At 35.7% G+C, this 25,215-nt stretch overlaps 1 protein-coding gene across 1 annotated transcript in view; it reads right to left on the bottom strand.

Annotated features, from left to right (window-relative positions):
• Window positions 1-1,586: 1,586 nt before the first annotated feature.
• Window positions 1,587-25,215, bottom strand: part of HMGCLL1 (3-hydroxy-3-methylglutaryl-CoA lyase like 1) — a 142,347-nt gene continuing 118,718 nt past the window's right edge. Inside the window, exons 8-9 of the mRNA XM_012780785.2 lie at window positions 6,170-6,295; window positions 1,587-2,477 (exon numbers count right to left, since the gene is read on the bottom strand). Of these exons, the coding sequence (XP_012636239.1) occupies window positions 2,376-2,477; window positions 6,170-6,295 (228 nt within the window). The 3' untranslated portion in view covers window positions 1,587-2,375. The remainder of the gene's footprint in view (window positions 2,478-6,169; window positions 6,296-25,215) is intronic.

Raw genomic sequence — 25,215 nt, 5'->3', positions numbered from 1 at the left:
CAAGAAATTTACAGCCAGCTTCATTTGCTTTGTGAATTTCATGAATCCAGAATTTATAACATTCCTAGTTTTCAGAGAACTTAAAAGTCCTTGTTTATAATAGGTCATCAACACATACTTATAATATGAATACATCATAGGCTCTAGGACAGGGAAAGGATATTTTCCTTGACTTAAAGGAAGATGCTATTAAAGATTATTTTGATTTGTGTTTGCATAAAAGTTATAAATGCTTTGCCATTCCTAAGCCCTTGCACCAAATCTAAACCTAGTATCAATATATTAAAACATGTGGGGTGGGAGTTGTTTGGGTGAATCCCACAATGATTCCAATGTTTCCTGGTTAGTTGAAATATCATCTTGAGGGGATTCTGCCTATGGACTTCAGGCAGCTTTGTGCGATTAGGTGATTTTCCCCCAAAACCAAAAAAGAAACTTTCTTTAATCTAGCAAAAGGAGTTCAGACTGTTTGGGTGCAGAAAGTATACCAAATATGTAAAACACAAGCGCCCATGGCAAATGTGATTAGGTAGCACGAGGGTATTTGTGGAAGCGCATCAGTAGACTGATGGGGATGGATGCTGTGTCACTGTGTCCTAGACTACACCTGGGGTTTCTGACTACTTGATCTGGCTTTTGAGAAGTCCATGGTTTTTTCATTTCAAAATGGCAATGTTTTCCCTTTTACTGTTTTTATAAGCAGTTTGCATCAACGGAACTTTTCCAAATATTTCAAAACTGAGCTTTGTAAGAGATAAGAAAAGTCGGTCTGCTCAGAAGATGCCGTGCACGCTCAGTGCAGGTGGACTCTTACTGTCGCCGTGTGCAGGGAATGTACTTCATGAAGAGACATACACAAGGGACATGTAACTGAGGGAGATCCACAGCCAGCTGTGACTTTGTCTGCTCCCTGCACGAAACACAGAATTGTTCTCAGTACTCAGGAAAACAAGCTTGCTGTTTTCCTCTCCAAAACCACGGTACACGCTGATAAGTTCTCCTTTTCCATGGGAATTTAGTTTGCTTTTGCCAATTACCAATATGCTTTTCTTGTGATTCTTTTCTTACTGTATATCTTTAAAGATAACTTAGTTGCAATCTGAACTTCTCTCTTACTTTTTAAAATTTCTTTTTATTTCAATGGTTTTTAATGACTATTTCCTAGAAAGTCCACAATACTCACTTTCAATTTATATTCAAATTTATTCAAAGATAATATCACCCAGTCTTCCTGGAGAATTCTATATAAATAATAGAACTGACATTTCAGGCCCCCATATGATTTGCATAGGTTACAGAAATATTTTTTCTTGACATAGTTCTCCTGCTCATCTCAATCCTTGATATATTAATTTTTGCTATATCTGGCAATGCTTTCTAGTACAATAGAAAAAGTTTTAGTCACTTCACCTTCAAAAATAAGCATTATAAAAATCAACCAAAATGATGTGATATAATCAAAGCACCATGAATCATGGAAAACAGCTATTTCATCAATTAAAAACTATCTTAATATTCTTAGGATCACAATGGTCTTTCCTGGGCAACTTGGAAGTAATCTAAAAATTAATAGATTATTAAATAGCAGATTATGACACATGTTCCCATCATTGCAATTTTGACATAAGGACAAAAGTTATGCCTTATCATTTCTCAACAGTTAAGTAACACCCTGCTGGTTTTTGCTATAACGGATGAAAAGTAAAGTATGGTAAACTGGGTGCATGTAACAAACATGGGAGGTCGTGATGCGTTTCCAGGATATGGCTTCTTGCCATTGACCACAGCCTCTTGGAACAAGACAAAGTCACTGAAATAGTTAACAGATGTTAGCCATACTTGAAATATAAAAGTTGTATTGCTAAAAATTATGTAGGGTCAGATGGAGATTTGGCTCTTGGTCTATAACTTAACTGACTTGGCAAATGAAAAGTTGAGATCCAGAGGCATAACACATAATATTGAGGCCACACACTCTGCAGGAGCTCATAAACTACCGACAATATGTACACTGTGCTAAGCCTGCTTGATTAAGTATTAACACAGTATTTGATACTTAGCAAAATCTGAAGTCAATTTTCTGTCTACTAAATTAAAAAGTTATTTCTATGAGAGCAAAGAGACTTTTTTTTTCCAAGTTCAAAAGTATGACTACAAGCTTCATTATCTATCCTCAGTTTGCAATTTACCTGGTGACTGGGATTGCTTTCTGTAGGCTTTATAATCTATTCAGTTATAACCTTTTTGAAGAGTATCTCTTACCCCCCTCCTATTACTTCACATTTCGGAACAAGTTGACATTAATGATTTTTAGGTGAGAACGTATATGTAGCTGAAATTGATCTTCTCAACCGTAAGTTATAAATCCATCCAAATCAAACACTGAAGGAGGCTCGTGCTACTTTAGAGTTTGTGGTTTTATTCACAGCTTTGCAAATATAGTCACCAGCTTCCATCACTTTGTGAAGATTCACACCCTGGTGAGGAGAAGAAAGGATAGCAGGAGGGAAGACAGATTAGAGAGAAAAAAAAGACAAGACAGGTCCCTTTTAATTTCATTAATAGTTACTTAACCATTTAAAATTACTACACAACATGTTTGTTGTTCATTACCAATTTGGGGGAAACATTTGTTTTCATGAATCATGTAGTCACCATTTTATATTTTAATGCCTTATTAAAACACATCGTGAATCTTATCCTTGTAGAATAACATAGGCTTGACACACCTGAATAACTCAGTGTAATTTAGGCTGGCATCTAAAGCCAAAAGAGCAATAATAGAACTAGGAACCAGTCAACAAAATAACAGTAGAGGACAATCAAAATGGTAATGCTTTGCAGGAGTTTATAGATAATAACTGACAGAAAAAAAAACCCTCTTTACTATATAAACAAATTTGATAAATCCATAAGGATTATGGAAAAGGTAAATGCATATATATATTTATGTATTTTTTTAACCAAGGTCGGAAACACTATTATTGGTGTGATGTTGAGGGAGGTAGTTGCAAGTCAAATAAAATGAAGTAGTATTTAGTACACATCTGGAACTTGTTTTCCTGAGAGGTTGTACTGTCTGAAAGTATAAATTGGATCAACCAAGGCTTAGGTAAATCCATGGATGACAGATATGCAGTTGGGTATGAAGGCCAAGTTCAGGCCATGCTCTCAGCCTTGGTGTAATGAAAGGTCACTACCGAAGTCTCCACTCAGCACTTCTGCTATCAAAGGTGAAGGCAGAACATTAGGTGGATTAACCACAAATTCACCCTAATGTAGCATTTCATAACCTCCTATGTCCTCCTTCAACAGGGACTAGAAACATGTGGGCTTAAAACTGAACATACTCAGTCTTCCTTTAGATTTTAAAATTTATGGAAATCTGTTATTTTCTGAAAATATACAAGCATAAATACTTATAGGGGCTTTTCATAACAATAATTATCATTTCAGAAGTTAGAGACATTGATACAGCTAATTACTTCTCTCTAGAAATGTTTAGAGCACCATTCTCTTTGTAGTTTACTTCTCCCTTTAGGAATGATGAAGAAAAATATTTTTGTAAAATGACACATGTAAATGACTTTCATGATTACTTTTTTATTACAAAATTATTTTCAGGGTATTAACATTTGCTTTGGTTTGAGAAATTTGACTTTTGTCAAGGCCATGGTAATGGCTTTAGGTGGAGTGTATCTGTTAGGCACATTTTAGTTCAACATCCTTAATTCAAAGACATTTAAATTTTGTAAATAAACAGTATCATGTGTCTTTCACTTCTGACTTACATCCAGCAAAAGTTAATGGAAATATTTTAGTCATTAATGTTCTTCTTTGCTTTTCAAGAATTCCATTTGTAACCATTATGCAGAATTTGTTGATATCACCCTGGAGAAGAGATTTGTTTTGGCTTTTCTCCACTATTTAATTAACAGGTGTCATTATGAAATAACACTGCATTGATTCTTGAATCGTCTATCAGGTGATTAAATACACCTCTGTGGTTTCAGGAACCTCATGTAGAATGTGGTTTCTGGTTTCGGGAAGCTTATGGTCAAGCAGGCAACATGTACCTATTAACCTATGTTCTGTACTATAGTTAAAGCCATGGATAGAGATATGTCCAGGTGAGTATACAGGCAGAGATGTGGGGCCACCAAAAAAGGAGTAGAAGAGTGTCTCAGGGAGCGGTGCCAAGAGGGGTAAATCCTGACCCAAGTTCCATAGGGAAAGTATGAGTCATTGAGAGGATGGGGGACATGTCGGGCATTATAGGTAGGCTGAGAGGAGAGCAGTACAAGATATCTGAAAAATACTATGGCATATATGGATAAAAGGAAAAATACCCCATTTATACTGGGAAAGGTACAAATAGGCCAGATTATGTGCTAGAGCACAGCCTTGCTTTTTGGGAAGTGAGAATCCACTGGTGGGTGCTCACACAGAAGCAGAGCTTGTTCACACTTGTGTTTTAGATGAAATCCTCTGATGGTAGCATGGAGGGCGCACTTAAAGGCAAGTTTGGAGCCAGCCAACCCTTGTAGAGCATAAACACCCTGTGCTCATGTTGCCGTAGGAAAGATAGTAAGGAAGAGTCAAACAACCAAAATATTTTAGAAGTCAAAATTAGTGGCTGTTGGTCATTGATTAGACCCCTAGTGAGATTGGATGCTACAGAGAATCTTGGCTGTTACTTGGGTAACTGGTTGAATTGCGGCAGTTACTCACTATGGCGATCCTCTTTGAATTGTGAAATTCTTGGGAATAGATTTGACTTATTTGCATTTGAACCCGAAAGTTATATGCTGGTTAACTATAACCAGCACACACTGAATATCAGCTGTCAGTTGAGTTCAATTCAGTTATCTAAGTCTCTAAGAAGGGGTCTATTTCTCTTCAGTTTCTGCCATGTCCTTCTGATAGAAATAATTAAGCTACTTTGTAAACGAAATAATATTTATCCTAACCAGAGAAGATAAGGCAATAGGTTTTGGTGTTTATGGGCAACAGCTGTTGGTGTTTAGTGCCAAGAGAAATCTGTCCTTCAATAAATATTTATTGAGCATCATCATGCCACAGGCACCAAGTATAAATAAGTTGTAATAATTGCTCTCTGGCTGCATGGGAAGGTAGACACATAAACAAGATTACAATACAACCCTGTGGTACATTCTGAGCTAATACAGAAGGTAGCATGGAAGAACCTATAAGTTTGGCCTGGGGCATAGACAGGGAGATGCTAGAAGACCATTTTAGGATGGCAGTGGCTCACTTCCCAGGTGAAATGGAGTATGGGATATTAGGCTATTCCAAGTGGTGGTGAAATCATGAGTAAGGGGTGGAGGTGTAGAAGAAAATGGTGCAGAAATGAAGAGTTTAGTGTCACCAGGAGCATCAATGTTAAATACAGTGAGGAAAGAGGAGAGGCAGGAGCAGTAGCGAGGGAAAACTCCATTTTGTAATCCAGATGATGCTTTTACATTTCAGAAAACATTCTGAATGTCTAATCATCTGTGGACAGTTTTCTTGCCTTCTGTATTTTGTTCCTAAAACTCTGCCCTGTGGACTAACAGGTTATGCTAACAAGCATGTGGCAAAACAAGATGCTGATTTTGGTGGATGTTATTATGTGACATGTGACTTTTCAGGTCCTAATTGTAAAGAGACGAGGTTTGCCATCCAGTGTCTCACATGTTAAGTATTATTAAGCTCCACTCTTCCACTGACCATTTTAAAAGTGCCCCGGGATCTTTTCCAGAAGCACTAGCTGTCACTGTGAGACAATCAAGGTCTCAGTTTCCTCCAAGGAAAACATCCATACAAAAAACAAAGCTGCAAAACTCAACAGTCAGTAACAGCAAAGGCACAGGCTGAAACTCACAAAGTGTGTGAAATCAAATCAGATAATACATAAAAAAGTACTTTGGAGGTCATGCAGCACTATAAAAATGTTAAATGGTAGCATTATTGGTGATTGAGCTACAGCAAGAAGTTACTTTATAAAGCCCCTGAAAGAATTTTTATTGCATTTTCCCACTGTGCATTTTAGCCAACAGCAGAAGTGTAGTAAAACTTTGACCTCAAAATTGCTTCCCACATCTGAGAAGCGTTGCAATTTGGAGCTGCAAGGAATGCATGAATATTAAAATATGTTAAAGTAACTTACTGTATTGAGCCCCAGGCCATTAAGCATATATATCAGATCCTCAGTGGCTACATTCCCAGAAGCACCTTTTGCATAAGGGCAGCCACCTAATCCGGATACTGCGGAGTCCACCACGTTAATTCCCATCTGGAAAACAAACCAAAACACCTAAGACTTGTGTATTTATGGCAAGTCAATTGTTGCATTTCTCTTTAACCTGTGCCAAAGAGCAAATAAGCAAAATCTGACCCTGTTATTCAAACCTGATCACTTACCCACCTGCTTTTGGAACAGTCCCTGGGGTGCTGATTTCTTTTCTGACTAATCTTGTCTCTTAGGTTAACAGAAACTTTGCTAAGGCTTTCTGGAACTAGAATAATCTTTGATCAAAATTAAAATGGGGTTATTAATTGGTAACAGTACAACTGTAGGTGGTAGATCTTGAAGTAAAGTTAATGTACTCCCAGGGTTTATAAAATCTCCAATTCTCCAGCTTTATCCTAAAGGCATTACATAAATGACATGAACTATTTCCAACATCACAACCAGAAATCAAAGTACCTTAGAAGATCGGGGGAGGGGTTTGGGGATGGGAAGGTCACTGTATTTGAAATAAAATTTGTGGGTTCAATTTACTCATTCAATTCATCCAGTCTTCATTGAGGCAATATTTTATACACAATACTCTGCTTTAAGATAAGTGAAGAGACATTTAAAAGGCAAGACCCCCTTCCACTATCAATAACACCAGCTCACATTTATTGGGCCCTCACTAAGTGCCAGATACTATTCTTAACATCTTATGTGCATTAACACAATTCTCACAAAAACCCATGAGATAGATATACTCTTCTATCATCACCAGTTCACAGAAGGTAGGTACAGAAGGAGTCAACCAATTTATCCAAGGTCTCCATCTGGTAGGTGGAGTCCTCTGTCTCCAGAGAATAATTCACACTCTGCCTTGATTTGTAGCCTCTGGAAACAAATCAAGTTGGTACATGATTATGTGCTTGGGGATATCAGAGGTGGAAAAGTTCTTTGTGTGCTGGAGAAGTTGTAGAAGACATGAGCACAACAAGGTCTGAGAAGGGCCCTGGAGATCAAATGTTAATAACAGGAGACAAGAAGCAGGCATGCCATCCCTCTGTGAAAGGTGACAATTTGGTAATCAGAAGCTGCAGAGAGGACTAATCTGATTCTTCACTCCTGGGCATTGAAGAACAAGTAACATGACCTCATCTAAAATGAGAAGCACCTGGAAACAGAGCTCTTGGGCAACCAGCTAGGTCAGTGGTTCTCAATCACAGAATCAGAATCACAGATTGCTGCAACATCACCAGAGTTTCTGATTCAGAAGGTCTGGGTTGGGACCCGAGAATGTGAATTTTTAACAAGATCCTGGCTGCTGTTGCTGCTGCTGGTGGTCTGTGGGTCTCTCTTTCTCTTACTTTCTTTCTTTACTTTTATTTGAAAAAAATTTTATTTTAGAATCGTTTTAGATATTCAGAATACCTGTGAAGCTAGAACAGAGAGTTCCCATATATTACACACTCTGTTTCCTCTATTGGTAGGATCTGTTAAAAAAAATTATTCAGTGATACTTGTTAAAGTAAAGCAAGGAAGACTTTACTCAGGACCACTGTAATAGTTAAAGAGACCACTGCAATGGCGTATTTCAATGGGGAAAAGAGATTGGGCTCAACTCCAAATACAGCATGGGCAAGTAGGAATTTATAGCCAAGGAGCAAGGTGGTAGCCAGTGATGGAAAATCACTAAAAGAAAACATCAGGAGTAAAAGAAATTCTGGCTTAACTGACCCAACAGGATTTTTGCTGAAGACAGGCCAGGGTGATCAGATATCACCTGTGGGACAGTGGCAAAGGACCAACCTAGTCAGTTTTAGCAGGTGACCAGATATAGAGGTTGAAACTTCTTGCTAAACTGTTAGCAAGAATTGCTAAAACTGGATTTTACAAGAAAGCGCACAGGTGGACTTGGAAGTTCTAGAACCCTGACTAAAGTTTGGCCAAGCAAAGAATCTTTGTCAAATCTTTATTATTTTGGTGTATTTGTCACAAACTAAATGAACAAATATTGACATGTTTATGATTAAAGTCTATACATTATTCAGATTTCTTTAGAGTTTTAGCCATTTTAAAAACATTCCTAAAGGATTTTATTTTAACCTAATGTCTTCTATTCTGTTCCAGGAATGCATCAGGACACCACATTACATTACTCATCATGTCTCCTTCGACCCTTCTGGACTGTGACAGTTTCCCAGACTGACTATTTTGAGTAACACTGACCATGTATTTTATACAATGTCCTTAAATTTGGGTTTGTCTAATTTTTTTTTTTTTCTCGTGGTAAGACTGGAGTTGTAGAGTTTGGGGAAGAAGGACAGAGAGATGAAGTGCTATGCTCAAGGCATCATATCAAGGGTACGTACTACCAATATGAAGGATGACTGCTTATGCTAACCTCGATTACCTGGCTGAGGTGGTGTTTTCCAGGTATCTGCACTACAAAGCCCCACCCTTACCTCCTTTCCATACTGCACTCTTTGGAAAAAGTCACTGTGGGCAGTTCACACCTAAAGAGTGAAGTGACTCCTAAGTATTTAGAGGTATTTATTTTGCACTTTGTGATATAATTTAATATTAATGTATTTTTTTTTTTTTTTGCTCAAGTTATTTAAGATTTGGTCATTGGGAGCTCTTTCAATGGGCTTCTGTGTCCCTTTGGCATGCCAAGGGGACTATGCTTTTTGAACCACTTTTCTAGAGTTTCCCTTGCAAGACTTAAGAGAATGCTTACCAAAACACACAGGGAAGAACTACAGTCCTTAAAACGCCCTGGGATTCTCTAGGACCTGTTGCAGATTTACAAAAGATAGACTGTTTCTGCACCTCTTTCTTATTATATATCTCAACATGGAAGGGTCTCAATAGCTCTCTTTTCATTACCCACAACCTCTCTCAAATAATGATCTGAAAAGCTCCATCACATTCAGTTGTTTATAACTGATTAGCTAAAATACTGGTGCATTTAGGGCAATTTTTATTTGCTAGAAATCAAATTAGTAAGGATGAGGAAGTACACACTGGAAGTTAAATTTGTGGCATTGTCTACTAGTGGGAAAAGGCAAATATTAATTTGGGGGGTCTGTCATGACATTAAATAGGCAGGGGCATTCTTCACTTTTCACTTCACAAACCAATTAAATCAGAATGTCCATCTGGAAAGGGGTCAGGCATTGATGTTTCTTTTAGGTTCCCCCTGATAATTCTCATGTGTAACTAGGCATGGGAACCCCTGAGGTAAGATTCTTACCCATCTCACCCTTTATAGACTCTGAGTATGAGTCAGCTTTAACCATAGAAAAGCTCTGTAACCTGGGGCAGTAAAAATTTAAGCATAACTCCTGAACACTTCAAGGAAATCAGTTTTTGAAAGAAGACCCAAAAATGTATGAGGTAGTCAGAGGAACTAACACTATAGGTTAAAAACAGCTTCAGCCTACAATGTGGATCATTCACTCTCAGGGTCTGGAATGCACTTACCACATTCCTTTTCTTACTGCTGAGGATCAAGACCCTACAACTACAGAGGTCGCAGAAGGGAAACTTGTTACCTTGTCAAAAGAACACAGCTTTTGATCGTAATTGGACTTTTGGAAAACAGTGAAAAAACAAAATTCACTCTTCTATTTTGTAATTAAAGTCCAATGTAACCTATTGTTGGGTGAAAGTGAAAGATGTGCTTATAATAGAACAAACAGTGTCACAATAGAGGAACAATAAATGACCAATGTCACAACAGATCAAATATAAATAACCAGTGAAGCCAAGAAAAGTTTTTCAACCTCATATCAAATGCAGGATTGTGAGTGAAAATTATAATACTATATTTTATACTTTCATATTTACAAAGATTAAAGAAGAATGTTGGGAATGAAACAGTATAGTATAGAGCAATGAAATATGAAGCAATCTACATCTCCAACAATATGGACAAATATCACAAACAAAAGGTTGCTTGAAAAAATGGTCAAAAGAGTACAAAGATATGATTCCATTTAGATAAAGTCCTAAAATATCCAACAGTAATCAATCCAGTTAGAAGTTAAGACAATAGTTATCCAATGAAATATGAATAAAAATGGACACAAGGAGATCTTCTGGGATACTGGCAACATTCCATTTCTTGAAGTAGATTGATAACACTAGTAATATCAGCTTGTGAAAATTCATTGAAGTTATGATGTGTGTGCTTTTTCATATGTGCATTATACTTTCAATATGCATTCAATAAATACACATTCAATAAATATCAATGACAAAAAAGGCAGTATTGTTGGAACTGAAGGTAAACAGACAAACTAGTAGGAATATACAGTAAATTGGATTTTTTTCTGGTGAGCAATTAGTAATCTTAAATTGTCAATTTTTATTGTCTCAGCAATTCCTTATCAAACTTTATTTCTAGGAATATTTAACAAATCTTAAGTAAATAATTAGCTAAGAAATAAATATATGTGAGTTGCACATGATATACAACACACACACATACATTTGTATAAAGACTCACTACAGTATTTTTTTCTTTTCTTTTTTTTCTTTACTTGCTCAAAGCTTCTTGGGCATACAGTATGTTTTTTAAAAATGAAAACTTGAAAACAATCCAAATGTCTCATAATGGATAATAATTTTAAGTATAGCATAACTTTAAAATGGAATACTAAATACTATTTACATACATAATTAAGGGAAAGAAAGAGGTTAGAGGATATTGTAACAGTATATAGGGTCATGATACCATTTCCTAACTAAGAAAATAAGATTTGGATGATATACCAAATGTTAATGCAATAATCATGGGTGGTGTGTTTACACGTGATTTATTTTACTCTAATTGTATTTGCCTCTATTTCCCAATGCTCCCATGATGGATGTTAATTACACATGCAAGTAGAAAAAAGAAAATAAAAGTTTCTGCAAACTTAATCCTGTAGTAGAATGATAGTAAATAAATGAGAATGAATGTAAATAAATTCAAGACTGAATTCCTCAGTTAACATTGTTTTATAACAAATTGATCTTTCTAGGGTCTAAGACTACAGGGCTGATCTACAGACATAATCTGGTAAAATAGACATATCTCGGTAAAAGGAGACCTGGAAAAAGGTCCTTCCATCTTTTCCAGTATCAGATTAGCTCTGGATATGGATTCTCTTTCAGTTCTATTCAAAATTAATTGAATCAATCCTAAGAGCAGCTCATTTTTTGAAGCCAGTATCACCTTGATACCAAAGCTAGGAAAGGGCAAAACAAAAAAGAAAACTGGAGAACAATATCCCTTATGAACACAGAGTCAAAAATCTTCCACAAAATATTAGCCAAATTCAACAACACATCAAAAAGATAATTCACCATGATCAATTAGGTTTAATCCCTGAGACACAAGCATGGTAAAACATGCACAAATCAATAAACATGAATTACCACATAAACAGAAGCAAAAACAAAGGTCATATGATCATCTCAACAGAAACAAAAAAGCATTTGATAAAATCCAGCATCCTCTCATAATAATAATAATAATAATAATAAAGACCTCAACAAATGAGGCATGCAAAGAACATGCCTCAAAATTATAGAAACCATATATGACAAACTCATAGCCAACATCATACTGAATGGGGAAAAGTTGAAAGGATTCCCCCTAAAAACTGGAATAAGAATAAGACTGTCACCACTTCTATTCAACATAGTATTGGGAATACTAGCCAGAGCAATTAATCAAGAGAAAGCAATAAAGGGCACCCAAATTGGGATTGAGAAGGTCAAACTATCACTGTTTGCTGACAAAATGATATTGTATCTAGAAAACCATAAAGCGTCCCTCAAAAGACTCCTAGAATTGATAAATAAATTCAGCAAAGTATCAGGTTACAAAATCAATGTACACAAATCCACAGCATTTCTATATACCAATAACACGCTCAGAGTCAAAACAAAGACTGAATATTATTCACAATAACTAAAAAAAAAATACATAGGAATATACTTAATCATAGAGGTGAAAAATCTCTACAAGGATAACTACAAAACACTGAGGAAAGAAATCATAGATGACACAAACAAGTAGAAAAACATCACTTGCTCATGGATTGGTAGAATCAACATTGTTAAAATGTCCATACTGCCCAAAGTGACTTATCGATTCAACATAATCCTCATCAAAATAACAACATCATATCTCACAGATCTTGAAAAAATAATCCTAAACTTCATTTGGAAGCAAAAAAGAGCCCAAATAGCCAAAGCAGTCTTAAGCAAAAAGAACAAATCTAGAGGAATTACATTATCTGACTTTGAATTATAGTAGATGGCTATAGTAATAAAAACAGCATATTACTGGTATAAAAGTGGAGACATAGACCAATGAAACAGAATAGAGACCCCAGAAATAAGAGTATATAACTGTGACCAACTGATCTTCAATAAAGCAACAACATCAACAACATACACTGGAGAAAGGAAGCCCTATGCAACATATGGTATTGGGAAAACTGGACAGCTACATGCAGAAGAATGAAACAGGACCCCTATTTATCACCATAAAGAAAAATTAATTCAAGATGAATAAAAGACTTAAATGTAAGGCATGAAGCCATAAAGACTGTAGAAGAAAACATAGAAAAAACTCTTCTAGAAATCAGCCTAGGCAAAGAATTTATGACTAAGACCCCAACGGCAAATACAGCAATAACAAAAATAAACAAATGGGACTTAATTAAATTATGAAGCTTCTGCACAGCAAAGGAAGTCATTAACAGAGTGCATAGACAACCTAGAGAATGAGGGAAAATATTCACAAACTCTACATTGACAAAAGACTAATATCCAGAATCTATAAAGAACTCAAACAGACAGCAAGGAAAACAAAACAAAACAAAATAAAAAACACAACCCCATTAAAAAGTGGGAAAAAGACATGAACTGAAGTATTCCAAAAAAAAAAATAGACACATGGCCAACAAATATATGAAAAATGCCATTAGTAATCATCAGGGAAATGCAAATTGCAATTACAGTGAGATACTGCCTTAACCCTGTCAGAATGGCCATAATTAAAAAGTCAAATAGCGATAGATGCTGGGGTGGATGCAGAGAGAAAGGAATACTTATATACTGTTTGTAGGACTGCAAATTAGTAAAACTTGTGTCGAAAACAGTATGGAGATTCCTCAAAGAAATAAATGTAGATCTATCGTTTGATTCAGTAATCCTGCTACTGGTTAACTACACAAAGGAAAAGAAGTTATTTTAAAAAAAAAAAAAACAAACAAAAAAAAAACAAAAAAAACCCACCAGCACTTAAATGTTTATTGCAGCACACTTCACAATTGCAAAGACGTGAAATCAACCTCAGTATCCATTAATTCATGAATGAATTGATAAGGAAAATGTGCTATATATACCACGGAGTACTACTCAGTCATAAAAAAGAATGAAATAATATCATTTGCAGCAACTTGGATGGAACTTGAGACCATTATCCTGAGTGAAGTATCTCAGTAATGGAAAACAAAACACTATGTATTCTCACTAATAAGTGGGAGTTAAATAATGGACACACATGGGCACAAAGAGATATAAAGGGCATTGGAAATCAAGAAGGAGGAGGGTGGGGAGAGTGAGGGATAAAAAATTACTTATTGGGTACCATGAACACTATTCTGGTGATGGGCACATCAAAAGCCCTGACTTAAGCATTATACAAGATATCCATGTAACTAAAGGTTACAAGGTATCGATGTAATATGTACCCCCTTAATATTTTTTTCAAGTTTCTCTTATTTCAGAATATTACAGAAATACAAATGTTTTGGTTACATGGATTGCTTTTGTGCAGTTTGAGTCAATATAATAAGTATGGCAATCACCCAGATAGTGTGCATTGTACCTGTGAGGTGTGAATTTACCCAACACTTTCTCTTCTGCCACACACACCTACTTGATTTCCATTGAGTTTTACTTCCATATGTGCATGTAAGATTTTCCAGTTTAATAGTGACTACATGTGGTGCTTGTTTTTGCATTATTGCTATACTTCACTTATAAGAATGATCTCCAGTTCCATCCAGGTTGTTACAAAAGGTTTTAGTTCCCCATTTTTTATGACTGAGTAGTACTCCATGGTATACACATACCACATTTTATTCATCCACTCATGTATTGTTGGGCACTTGGGTTGATTACAGATCTTTGCAATTGTGAATTGTACTGCAATAAACATTCTAGTTCAAGTGTCCTTTTTATAGAATGGCTTTTTTTTCTTTGGGTAAATGACCAATAATGGGATTGCTGGATCAAATGGTAGGTCTACTTTTAGTTCTCAGAATTATCTCCATGCAGCTTTCCACAGATGTTGTACTAGTTCAGTAACCCCTTAATATTTTTAAATTAAAAAAAAAGGAAACAATTTTAAGTAAGAAATTTAAAGAGAGTTTATTCAAGTACATATTACCTGTGAAAGAGACTATTAGAGACTATTAGTTCTCTTTAAAGTCTGTCTGTGAAAAAAATCACAGTACTTTAAAAAATATTTCTTTGTATGCAACGTCCTCTAAATTCTCTGCTCTATTAAATGTGCAATTCTCTTCCCTAAAAATATGGATCACCTCAATGAATGATGTTATCCATACACTAAATTATATACTCTTATTTTAAAAAAAAAAGCTACTTTGGAAATTTTTAGTCATACTCTTCTAAGAAAGCTTGATTTTACTATATATGTTTTCCTCACATCTATTTCCTTATCCCATTAGAAACTATTGTAATATGACGTAAACAAGTTCTGAACAAACTAGGAAGAAAAAACCCTCATTTCCTTTTATTATTTCTGTAACACAAATAGAGGGAATAGATTTGTACTTTACCATTTAAATCACATCATATCATCATTTGTTTAAAATTAATAGATGGGCCACTTAGCTCATTTTGTCATATAACAGATGATCTGTATTAATGGATTACTCTCAGATTGTTCCCTTCCCCTCATCTATAAATAGAAAGCACTGTTTCCTTATTCAACTTCTTGGTGGTGGTCGTGGTGGTGGTGGTCATGGTGGTGTGTGTGTGTAAGCACACAGCACAAGCATTTTTTGGCACTATACATCACACAAACTAAACATTGGTTCTTTTTTTTAAAATTTCAGAATATTAGGGGGGTATAAACGTTTTGGTTGCATAAATTGCTTTTGTGCCATTTGAGTCAAAGTTGTAAGAGTGCCCATCCCCTAGATAGTGTGCACTGTACCTGTCAGGTATGAATTTACCCATCCCCTCCTCATTGGTTCTTTTTGTTTTATTTTGGAAGATAAGTATGTTTTTTTAGATGAGTAACCACAAGGTGGCAATGTAGCACCAAAATCTACCTAAAATTAAGCATTGGCAACCCCATTAGGTTCCAGCCCAAGAAAATTGCAAACACAAAGCTAATTAGGTTTATATTTATCAAACAAATAATTTGCTTACATTTAAAATAAGGATCCTTTTACTAATGGTGTGGAACTCATAAAATTGTAGTTCAATATATGCAGTATATTTTTGTTTATTCTTCTTTTGACATAAAGTGTTTGTTAAGCACATTCTATGTGCCAGGGACTTGGAATACATACAAAGTACTATAGCTCACAGAACTTAGCATTAGAAACTGAAATGGCTATATATTTTATACATCACTAAGAAGTAGCTTACGATTATTAAATGAGAAGTAATTATCTTTAGGTCTTAGGGAACTAATGTCCCAGAAATAATAATAATAATAAAACTCTCAAAGAATTGAGATGTCCTTGCTTCCCACTTTTCTCAAAGTTCATAATTCAAACTATTAACCAAATGGCCCAGGATATGATAAACCTAATTGAGTCTGGTTATGTGTGTTCTGTCTGCTTGAGCGCTGTGGATATGTGCTTGAACTGAAGGGCTCAGGAAAATTGATAAAATATTATTTTTCTGGGAAATGGTAAATTGCCTATATACAAATCATAAGCATATTGCTTCTGTACTACACAATCTCAGGTGCGCTCTGAGGTATGTTAATTTTGTGTGATGCTCAGGTGCCCAGACCATGCTGATACACTTAACTAAAAGTAATATCTCAACTTGTTCTAAGTTCTATAAGAACTTGTTCTCCAAATAAAACTGATAAATACAATAAGAAAGGGAGTGGAAGAAATTATTTTGCAAAATTTATAATCTGTATATACATGATTATAAAATATTTTATAAAACCTAAAATTTTAGATATTGAAATTACTGAAGCCACAAGGAAAATTTAGAATTTTGGTAATGTTATTATTATTTTTTAATTTGTCAACATTTTTTTACCCTCTAAGGTCAAGATTTTCTTTAAAAATCTGTAATAATGTTAGATTTAACTTAAAATAAGAAAATTTTTGAAAGGGGAAATTATTCATTTTTGGATTTAGGTTACTCATGGGGAAAAGGAAAATATTCATGTAGGACAAAAGATCAAAAATATACTCATTTTTCTAATATTTTTCTCCTCAACATTTTCCTCGTAACTAAAACTTCATCCAACAGAGGATTGGAATTATCCATACAGGAAGTGTTACTCGTATTCCAGTGACCAGGCTAGACATTACTAATGGATCACAGAAATTTGTCCAATAAGCCCAGATGTCGCATTGAGACCCTTCTCTACCATCACTCTAAATAGTACTATATAAGCTATGATACCACCTGAAAATGAACCCTATTTGCCATTTGCATGTATTATGAAGATAATGTCATGCTATGTGAGCCATAGATAATGAACAGTTAGCATACCCGAATAACGCTCTCTTCTTTAATAAACTTAACTAAATATCAAAGTTGGTATGTAAATAATGATAGGCATACAAAACACACACACACATGCGGTGAGAGAGAGAGTGCTTGTGCACTATGTTGAGGAATGACTAAGCTAATGTGATTATTAATGCTTTCATACAATCCCTGTCATCTTCAAAGAAGGATTTCCTAAATGCTTCACTCCTTTTTGCCTTAGAAAAGACATAGATTACATTCTTATCTTCATTTGATACACTCAAATTGAGATAGAAATGGGAGTATGTACAAAGAAGGGAGTAACAAAATAAAAAAAAAAGATAACAAAAAATTCTCAATTTCAGTATGACTGGGGAAATAATAAATACTCTTACTGAACATTTACTGAAAGTTTATTTTGTCACAGGAATTGCACCATATGCTTCACAAATGGTAACATCCCACAAAATCAATGTGAAGTGGTACCACATACCCATTTTACTGATGACGAAACTGAGGCTTCTAGAAGGCAAGTGCTATGTCCTGTTTCCTACAGTTAGTATCATGCAGAGTAAGAATGCAAATCCAACTCTAACAACTATGCACTACTGTTCAATATTAATAGTTAACATTTAATAAGTACAGACCATGTGCCAGTCACATTACTAAACACTTTACATGCAATGATTCATTTAATCAATATAACAATTCCAGGGGGCAGAGTATGAATTAGGAAGAGAGGACTGACAAATCAAAAGGATTCATTTTCTTATGAAACTTTCTTCAACTTTCTGAAGTTTCCACACAACTTAAGAACATTATCAAGTGACTTCAGAAAGTAGATGTTTGTTGTCCTGGTGATTGTATTTCTAGGAAACCAGCCCAAGAAAATAGCCAGAGATGTTCAGATAGATTTATATTCAAGGATGGATATTTTTATAATATTACTTGTAACAGCAAAAATAAGTCCATAGGTTAAAGGTCTAAAAATAGAGAGTTAAGCAATTATATAATATTGGCTATTATGTAACAGTAAAATATTTTCAAAGAATATTTAACAGTGGAAAATGATTATGAGAAAATGGAAGATAAAATAATAGTACACTAACTATGTTTTGTATAACTGATTTGTGTTTCTAGATTTTTTCAATCCTCCATAATAAATATACACCCCTCATGTATATTAGGACAAATGGACCTTATTAATAAATGTATACTCTTTTTTCAAAATCATTGCCTTCTTTTGTCAGTACAATACCCCCGAAAGTATACTGGGATATCTCAGGCTCTCATTTCTTGGGATCCATTCAAATTCTATAGATGATGTCTCTAAGAATCATCTACTTTTGTCCGTTCTTGGCTGAATATTGCTTCTATCACTTCACTACTTCTATAGCCATCCAAGCTCTCTAATATATTGGCATAAAATCATTGGACCAGTGCTCCTCAGACTTTAATGAGCAAATGATTTCATTTACTAGTTCTGAGGTGGTACCTGACATTCTGCCTTTCTAACAACTCCCAAATTATGCTGAAGCTGCTGAGCTGTGGTCCTCAGAACACACTTGAGTGGCAAGAGACTAGAATTCTTCTCGGAAACATCTCGGATGTCAATACACCTTGTTTAAATCACAATAACCCCCTTCTGCCTTTTTCAGTATTTCTCAGAATGAGATCATCTGAGTATCAGAATCACCTGAGATCCTAGTTTAAAATGCAGGTTTCTATGTTCTACCCCAAATTCTGATTTGATTTTTCTTATAAAACCCAAGTATACACATTGTTTCACACTCCAAGATGACTTTTATGGATTAAAAAGTTTGAAAATCTCTAACCTTTTGACCTAACTGTGGCAGACGGTGCTAGCACTTCACCAAAAATCTTTTTCCTCTCTTGGGACTCTCAGCTAGATGACATTTCTAAGCTGCCATTGTAGTTAGGTGTAAGTATGTGACTGTAGGTCAGCCAATGGCATGTGAACAAACGGATACAGGCCATTTCTAGAACAAGACTTTTCAGAAGTTATAAGGCTTCTTCCTTTCTAATGGCCAAACTTAGATGACAATGAGGCCATAGGGAATGGTGAGTGACAATATGGAAGTAGCCTGAGTTCCTGAATGGCCACCAGGAAGAGAGATGCTCACTCACCAGTAACCTGGGTGGTGGACTGTTAAATGAATAAGGAACAAACATGCATGTGTTTGAGTCATTATCTGTTTTGGGGAATACTTTTCTATCAGCATAGCCAATTGGAACTAATATATCAGTCGATAAGTTCAGATTAAAATCTGCCACTTTGCTAGCTGCTTTTTATTCATTCTATCTGCTCTTTATTTGTTGTTTCTCTTTTTCTGTCTTCTCTTTGGTTAACTGAATATTTTTATGATTCAATTTTATCTCTTCTATTAACATTTAGACCTCTTTTTTAAATCGTTTAGTAGTTACCTTCTGATTTCCAGTACACATCTTTAATTAATCATAATTTACTTTCAAACAACCTTGTCACATGTATGGAAGGAGCTCCTAAAAGAATATAATCAATTCCTTCCACCCATCCTTTGTGCTATTGGTTTTCCTATCTTTTACTTTTACATAGATAAACTCATGATTTAATATAATGCTATTGCTCTAGGCAGTCATTTATTTCTTAGAGCAATTAAAAATAAGAAAAAATGATTTCATCTTGACTTATTCCATTGCTGAGTACTCTGAAGGAACTTGGCTGGAATAAGGATGGCAGAGATTCAAGTCCTGGTTTTTGGTGAATACTCACATTTTGGAGGTAGGAGAAGGAAGATGAATTAATGAAAAAGACAAGGAGTTCAAGAGGAAGTTCAATGTCACAAGCCAGGGTGGAAAACGTTTCTCTAAATACTTATACCACAATGATGAGTGCTGCAGATGGTTATGGAAAACGATAGCTGAGAAAATCCACTGAGTTCGCCATTGGCAAATTTTGAAATTGGTCATTTCAGCCAAGTGGCAGGACAGGATAGAGCTGGCAACAGATTTCAAAACAAGTGGAGAACATACAGCCTAGTGCATAAGAGATCAATTTCAGGAGACAAACTTCTGTTTGAGCGTGTATTGCCACTTTCATCTTGTGATCTTGCTAATGTTGCTTTACCTCTCTGTTCTTCCAACTGTAAAATGAGTATAAATAGAACCGATTCTCAGGCTTGTTGAGGATTCCATGAGATCTTTTCTGGAAAGTGCTTATCACAAAGCTCAGTACATAGCACCCAATAAACGCTGGATTTAAAGAGTATATGGCAAGGATACAGAGATAGACAGAGGACATGTGGTAATAAAAGGAAGAAGAGAGTTGAGAAAGGCGTTGAGGGGAGTATGTGAACAGGAAGGGATTGAGGTTACATGAGACATGTTTAAGTAGGAAGCCATGAGAACAGAGCTAACCAAATGGAGCTAAAGAATTATGCCACACATAGACGAGACAATTAACAAAGAAAAAAAAAAAACTTACAGATGAGGATCGGTTTATGATCAGGGCAGAAACAGGGAGGCGAGCCAGGCAATTAATAGAGAAAACTATCCTTTGAGGTGGGGTCAAAGGAGAGGATAGTGTATATATCAAACACAGATATGTTAAAGGAACAAAGGCCCTGAAGCTTTTGAGGAAAATAAATGACCAGTCTTCTCAAAACATGGTAATTGAATTCATCTGCTGAAGTCTAAGAGATAGTTGATCATCTCATTTCTAGCTCCTTGACACTTGCTTCTCTCAGACCCAGCCCTACCTTGTTCTCACAATACTCATCAGTGTGTACACAAAGAGAGTTGGATGGAAATGATGGCAATGGAGATAAGGGGGAAGAAAGGGGACAGACCATAAAGATCACTGTGCACATAAACAATATCTATGTTTTCTTCTATGAAGTCATCATGTATTTTTCATAATAACCTGAAAATTATATATTTTACAATTAGATTCAACCCAAAGTCCTTATATGACTAATTGATTGATTTAAAATGAATTAATCCCCGTAGCTCTTACCAAAGAGCTTTTGGGGGTTGCCAAAAGCCATATAGGTGGTCACTTATAGAAAAGGATCTAGAACTTAGGACATTTTTTTTTCTGTAATTTCACTGGTAGGAAACTAACTTCCACCAGTGAAATTTCTACCACTGGTAGGAGGTAACTAACTTCTGGTTCTGAATTAGATGTTAGTGTGAGGCTTACCTAATGTGAAAATATCACTAAATGTTAACAAGCAAAAAAAAGTATATTAAAAGACAAAATAATTGGAAACACAGTGGTTCTGACAAAAAATGAATAGTGTTATCAGTATTCATAAACTTGGGAATGCTTGTGGGAATGTACAGACCAAATTTTTGAAAAAAGTCAAAGCAGCTAGGAGTATATATTAGCTTCATGATGTCCAGAACTTCACTGCATCTCACTCTTTATACCTTCAGTATATGGTATAGTACCTAGAACATAGTAAGTTATTATTCAAATATTTTTGAAAATATAATTGAACAAATGATGTACATAGAACATACTGTACGTAATATCAAGACCTAGGTGCAAGTACAATTATACATGCAAAATACAATCATTAATTGAACTTTAAGATACAGCACTACTTTTTTTTTTTTTTTGAGGATACAAAAATAAATGAAACATTTGAGTGGATCATTACTTATTTGGTTTTCTCCTCAAAACTTCTGCTCTTGAAGTGTCTTCTCATTAAGATGGGCTTTTGGAAACTGCTCAGTGACTCTTTTATTAATCCTGGTGGCAACTGATAGGACCTAAATTTGGTTAATCACAGTCTCCCCCCCTAGATTTGGAACAGAGACAAAGACAGAATCCATCTTTCTAAGAGGTGAGGTGTGCAGCACATGAGCTATGGACAAGCAAATGTTTCCATGAGCAATGGAGAGCAGAGAGATTCAGTCTGTAGTAAAAGGAAAAATGAAGCATAGTTGAATCAGAGAAACGTGGCCTGAATTCCAGACAGCTTTTCAGTCCATGCTGAGGTCCAGCTTATTTCCCTTGCCACTTTTGTTTTTGAAGTAACATTTAATGAGAGCTGTACTAAGTGCTTTAAACCATGCAATAATTCCAGGAAACAGGTACTATTATCATCATCACCATGTTATAATTGAGAAAACTGGGGCACAGAATGTTTAATATAACCATGCATAATGTTACATGTTTGGTAAGAGGTAAAGCTGAGATTCAGAATCAGGTAGAAAGCCTTCCTTCTGCATCTCTGCTCTTGACTGGTGGGCATACTTCCTCTAAGAGTTTTCCATGAGACACTCCTGTATCTTCATAATAAATTCTCCCTTTTGCTTAAGGTAGCTTCAGTTGGCTACTGTCGCTTGGAAACAAGGAGTAGTTAACTAACACATAATTAAGTTAATGACCTGGCAGAGAAGATCTTCATTAATACAAAGTAGAATGTGGTAGCTATTATGAGAATTATACAAATTCAATCAAATCAATTCAGAAACACCAGTGAGATGAGTTGTATATTTTGTAGTAGAGCAAGGAAGGGGCAGGGGGAGGACAGGGAGGGTGGAAAGTTTGCCCCTGAATTGGGCTTTGAAGAATGTTAACAGAGGTGGGGATGATGAGGGAAGGGGTATTCCACAGAGAGGGAATATTTTGAAAAATGACACACATGATGAACATGCCAAGCATGTACTAAAAAGATTTTAATGAGACTTTTATTGCAGAGGCTGTTGGGATGTGGATGGAACAACATTTCCTGATCGTGGGAGGCCCTGAATGTCTTACTATAGGCTATGGGCTTTATTTTCTAAGAAACAGAGATCAACCTAAGGTTTGTGAATAATTATGCCATCATCAGCACTTTGTTTTATTCAAATTTCACTAGCAAGAGAGCAATAATTGAGATGGATAGAGGTTAAGAAATATTTAAGTAGAAATACTAGTTAGAAAATTAGTGTAATGCATCATGTTATTAGTGATAATTATTTAAAATGAAGTAGAATTAACAAAAATCTTTTGTTAAAGCATAAATTTAGTTTTTTCATAACAAAAATCTTTTGTTAAAGAATAAATTTGAGATAGATTTGTGAGGTAAAATAATGTCTAAATGAATGAGGAACAATTGAAGAAAGAAGTGCCACTAACAAAAGCCCTGTGGTTTCTAGATTAACAACTGGAGTGGAGGGTGATCTATTCATTGGGATGGGATATAGAATCAATTCTAGTTTTTCCATTCTTGGGATACTTCACTTAGTAATATGGGTTCCAGCTCTAACCAGGAAAATATAAGATGTGCTATATCACCATTGTTTCTTAGAGCTGAATAGTACTCCATGGTATACATATACCTCCAGCAAACTGGTATTAACTGAGTAGCACCTAAGTGGACACATAGGTACTACAGTAATAGGGTATTGGGGAGGCGGGGAGGGGGGCGGGTATATACATACATAACGAGTGATATGCGCACCATCTGAGGGATGGTCATGCTGGAGACTCAGACTTGTGGGGGGAGGGGGAAGGGCATTTATTGAAACCTTAAAATCTGTACCCCTATAATATGCCAAAATAAAAAAAAAAAAGAATCAATTCTAGTGAAAGGCAGAAGTTGCTCTCTTGAAAATCATTACAGACACAGAAAACTGGACATTTACCACGTGCTGTTTCTTGAAGCATTCTTGACTATTCAAAACTAACTTTAATTATTTTTATCTTCCACTAAATATCCTTTTCCACTTGCTCATGTGGATCTGGAGAAATTTCATGCCTTTGGTAATGTTTGTATTTATAATTAAACATTCTTGTAATCCAAATAATTTGTATCCATTGAGAAGTAAAATAATTTAAAAAGATACGACATAAGATATACCTGCCTCTCTGAGAAGAGCACAAGGCTTCCCTTCTCTCCTGCTGCCAGGGGTGGGGTTTGGGGGTAATGGGTGATAGGAATTCCATATAGGTTTGGGGGAGCCCTACAACAGAGGGGACTGGTCTTGTTTCCAAAGGTGTATGCTGGAAGGCATGCAAGGTATTTACTGGGATGCCAAGGCAGCGAAGGCTGAGTGAGCTATCTGGCCAGTGGGACTTAGGCAGCCTTAAAGAATACAGGACACTTAAACTTAGCATAGAAAGCATACAACAAGTTTCCATTTCCTGAAGAAGACCTGAAAGAGCATTAGTGGTCTTGGAGGGGCTATGATCATGATCAGAAAGATGCAGAGAGTATGGGCCATAGTTGGGGTAGACCATTGGGTACCCAACCCATTGGGTACCCATGGTTTGGGTAGCATCACAAGGACAGAGGCTGGAGAGAGTTGCATCTCAGGGGAAACAAGAGGACAAAGAATACATCAGACTAAGTGGCTCCTCACTAAAGCCAGGATGATACTTAAGCCCTCTTCAAACGTAGCTCACTCAGAGAAAGAAGAGGAAACAGGGCAGGAGAAACTTAAAACACTGTTTTAAATGAGAAGTGGTTGAACAGATTCACACATATATTCCACTATTTATCAGGAGATATCTATTTTGGGGAATTCAAACTACAGGATTCATTAAACTAAACATTGCCATATTTTTACAGAGATATCATATTCTATTATATATGGTATAAAGTATAAAATATTTTACAATATTACTTCATTATGAGTATTATCATTCACATCCTTATTGTTCATTTCAAATAGGTCAAGTTCAACCTGATTTCTAAATGACTTACCAACGACCTGTCTAACTTGAGAGCCAAGATTGATCAAAACATCTAACAAGATATTTATGGTAACAATAGTATTAATTTTCTGAGAATGGGGACCACTCTGAAGAAGAGAGAAAGCTGGGCACACGGGAAATAAAACTGGATTTTCTGCCACAAGAAATAGTCCAGTTCAAGCCACCAAGAAAAAGTGAAGCGTAAGCTAGCTTTTCAAAGAAGGTAGGAAAACAAAAGTAGGTATAATTACAGTTAAATATATAGGAGATGAAGTATACTTGGGAGAAACCAACATATCTGGAAAGCATGATATAATCAATGGTTGAGACAGTTGTGGACATTTATCTTGGAAAAGACTCAGAGGTAGACAAGAGTTGTAGTCATACAGTTTACGATCATTATGTGGTCAAGAAAGTAGACATATTCTTTATGATTCCAGGGTAAAACAGACACAGATAGATTTAGTTTGATTATGAGGACCAACTCTCTCTCTGGATACTTAATGCCACCCAAACTTAAGTAAGTTAG

The sequence above is a fragment of the Microcebus murinus genome, chromosome 5, assembly GCF_040939455.1.
Source record: "Microcebus murinus isolate Inina chromosome 5, M.murinus_Inina_mat1.0, whole genome shotgun sequence".
NCBI lineage: Eukaryota > Metazoa > Chordata > Mammalia > Primates > Cheirogaleidae > Microcebus > Microcebus murinus.
This window is presented reverse-complemented; position numbering and strand designations above follow the sequence as displayed.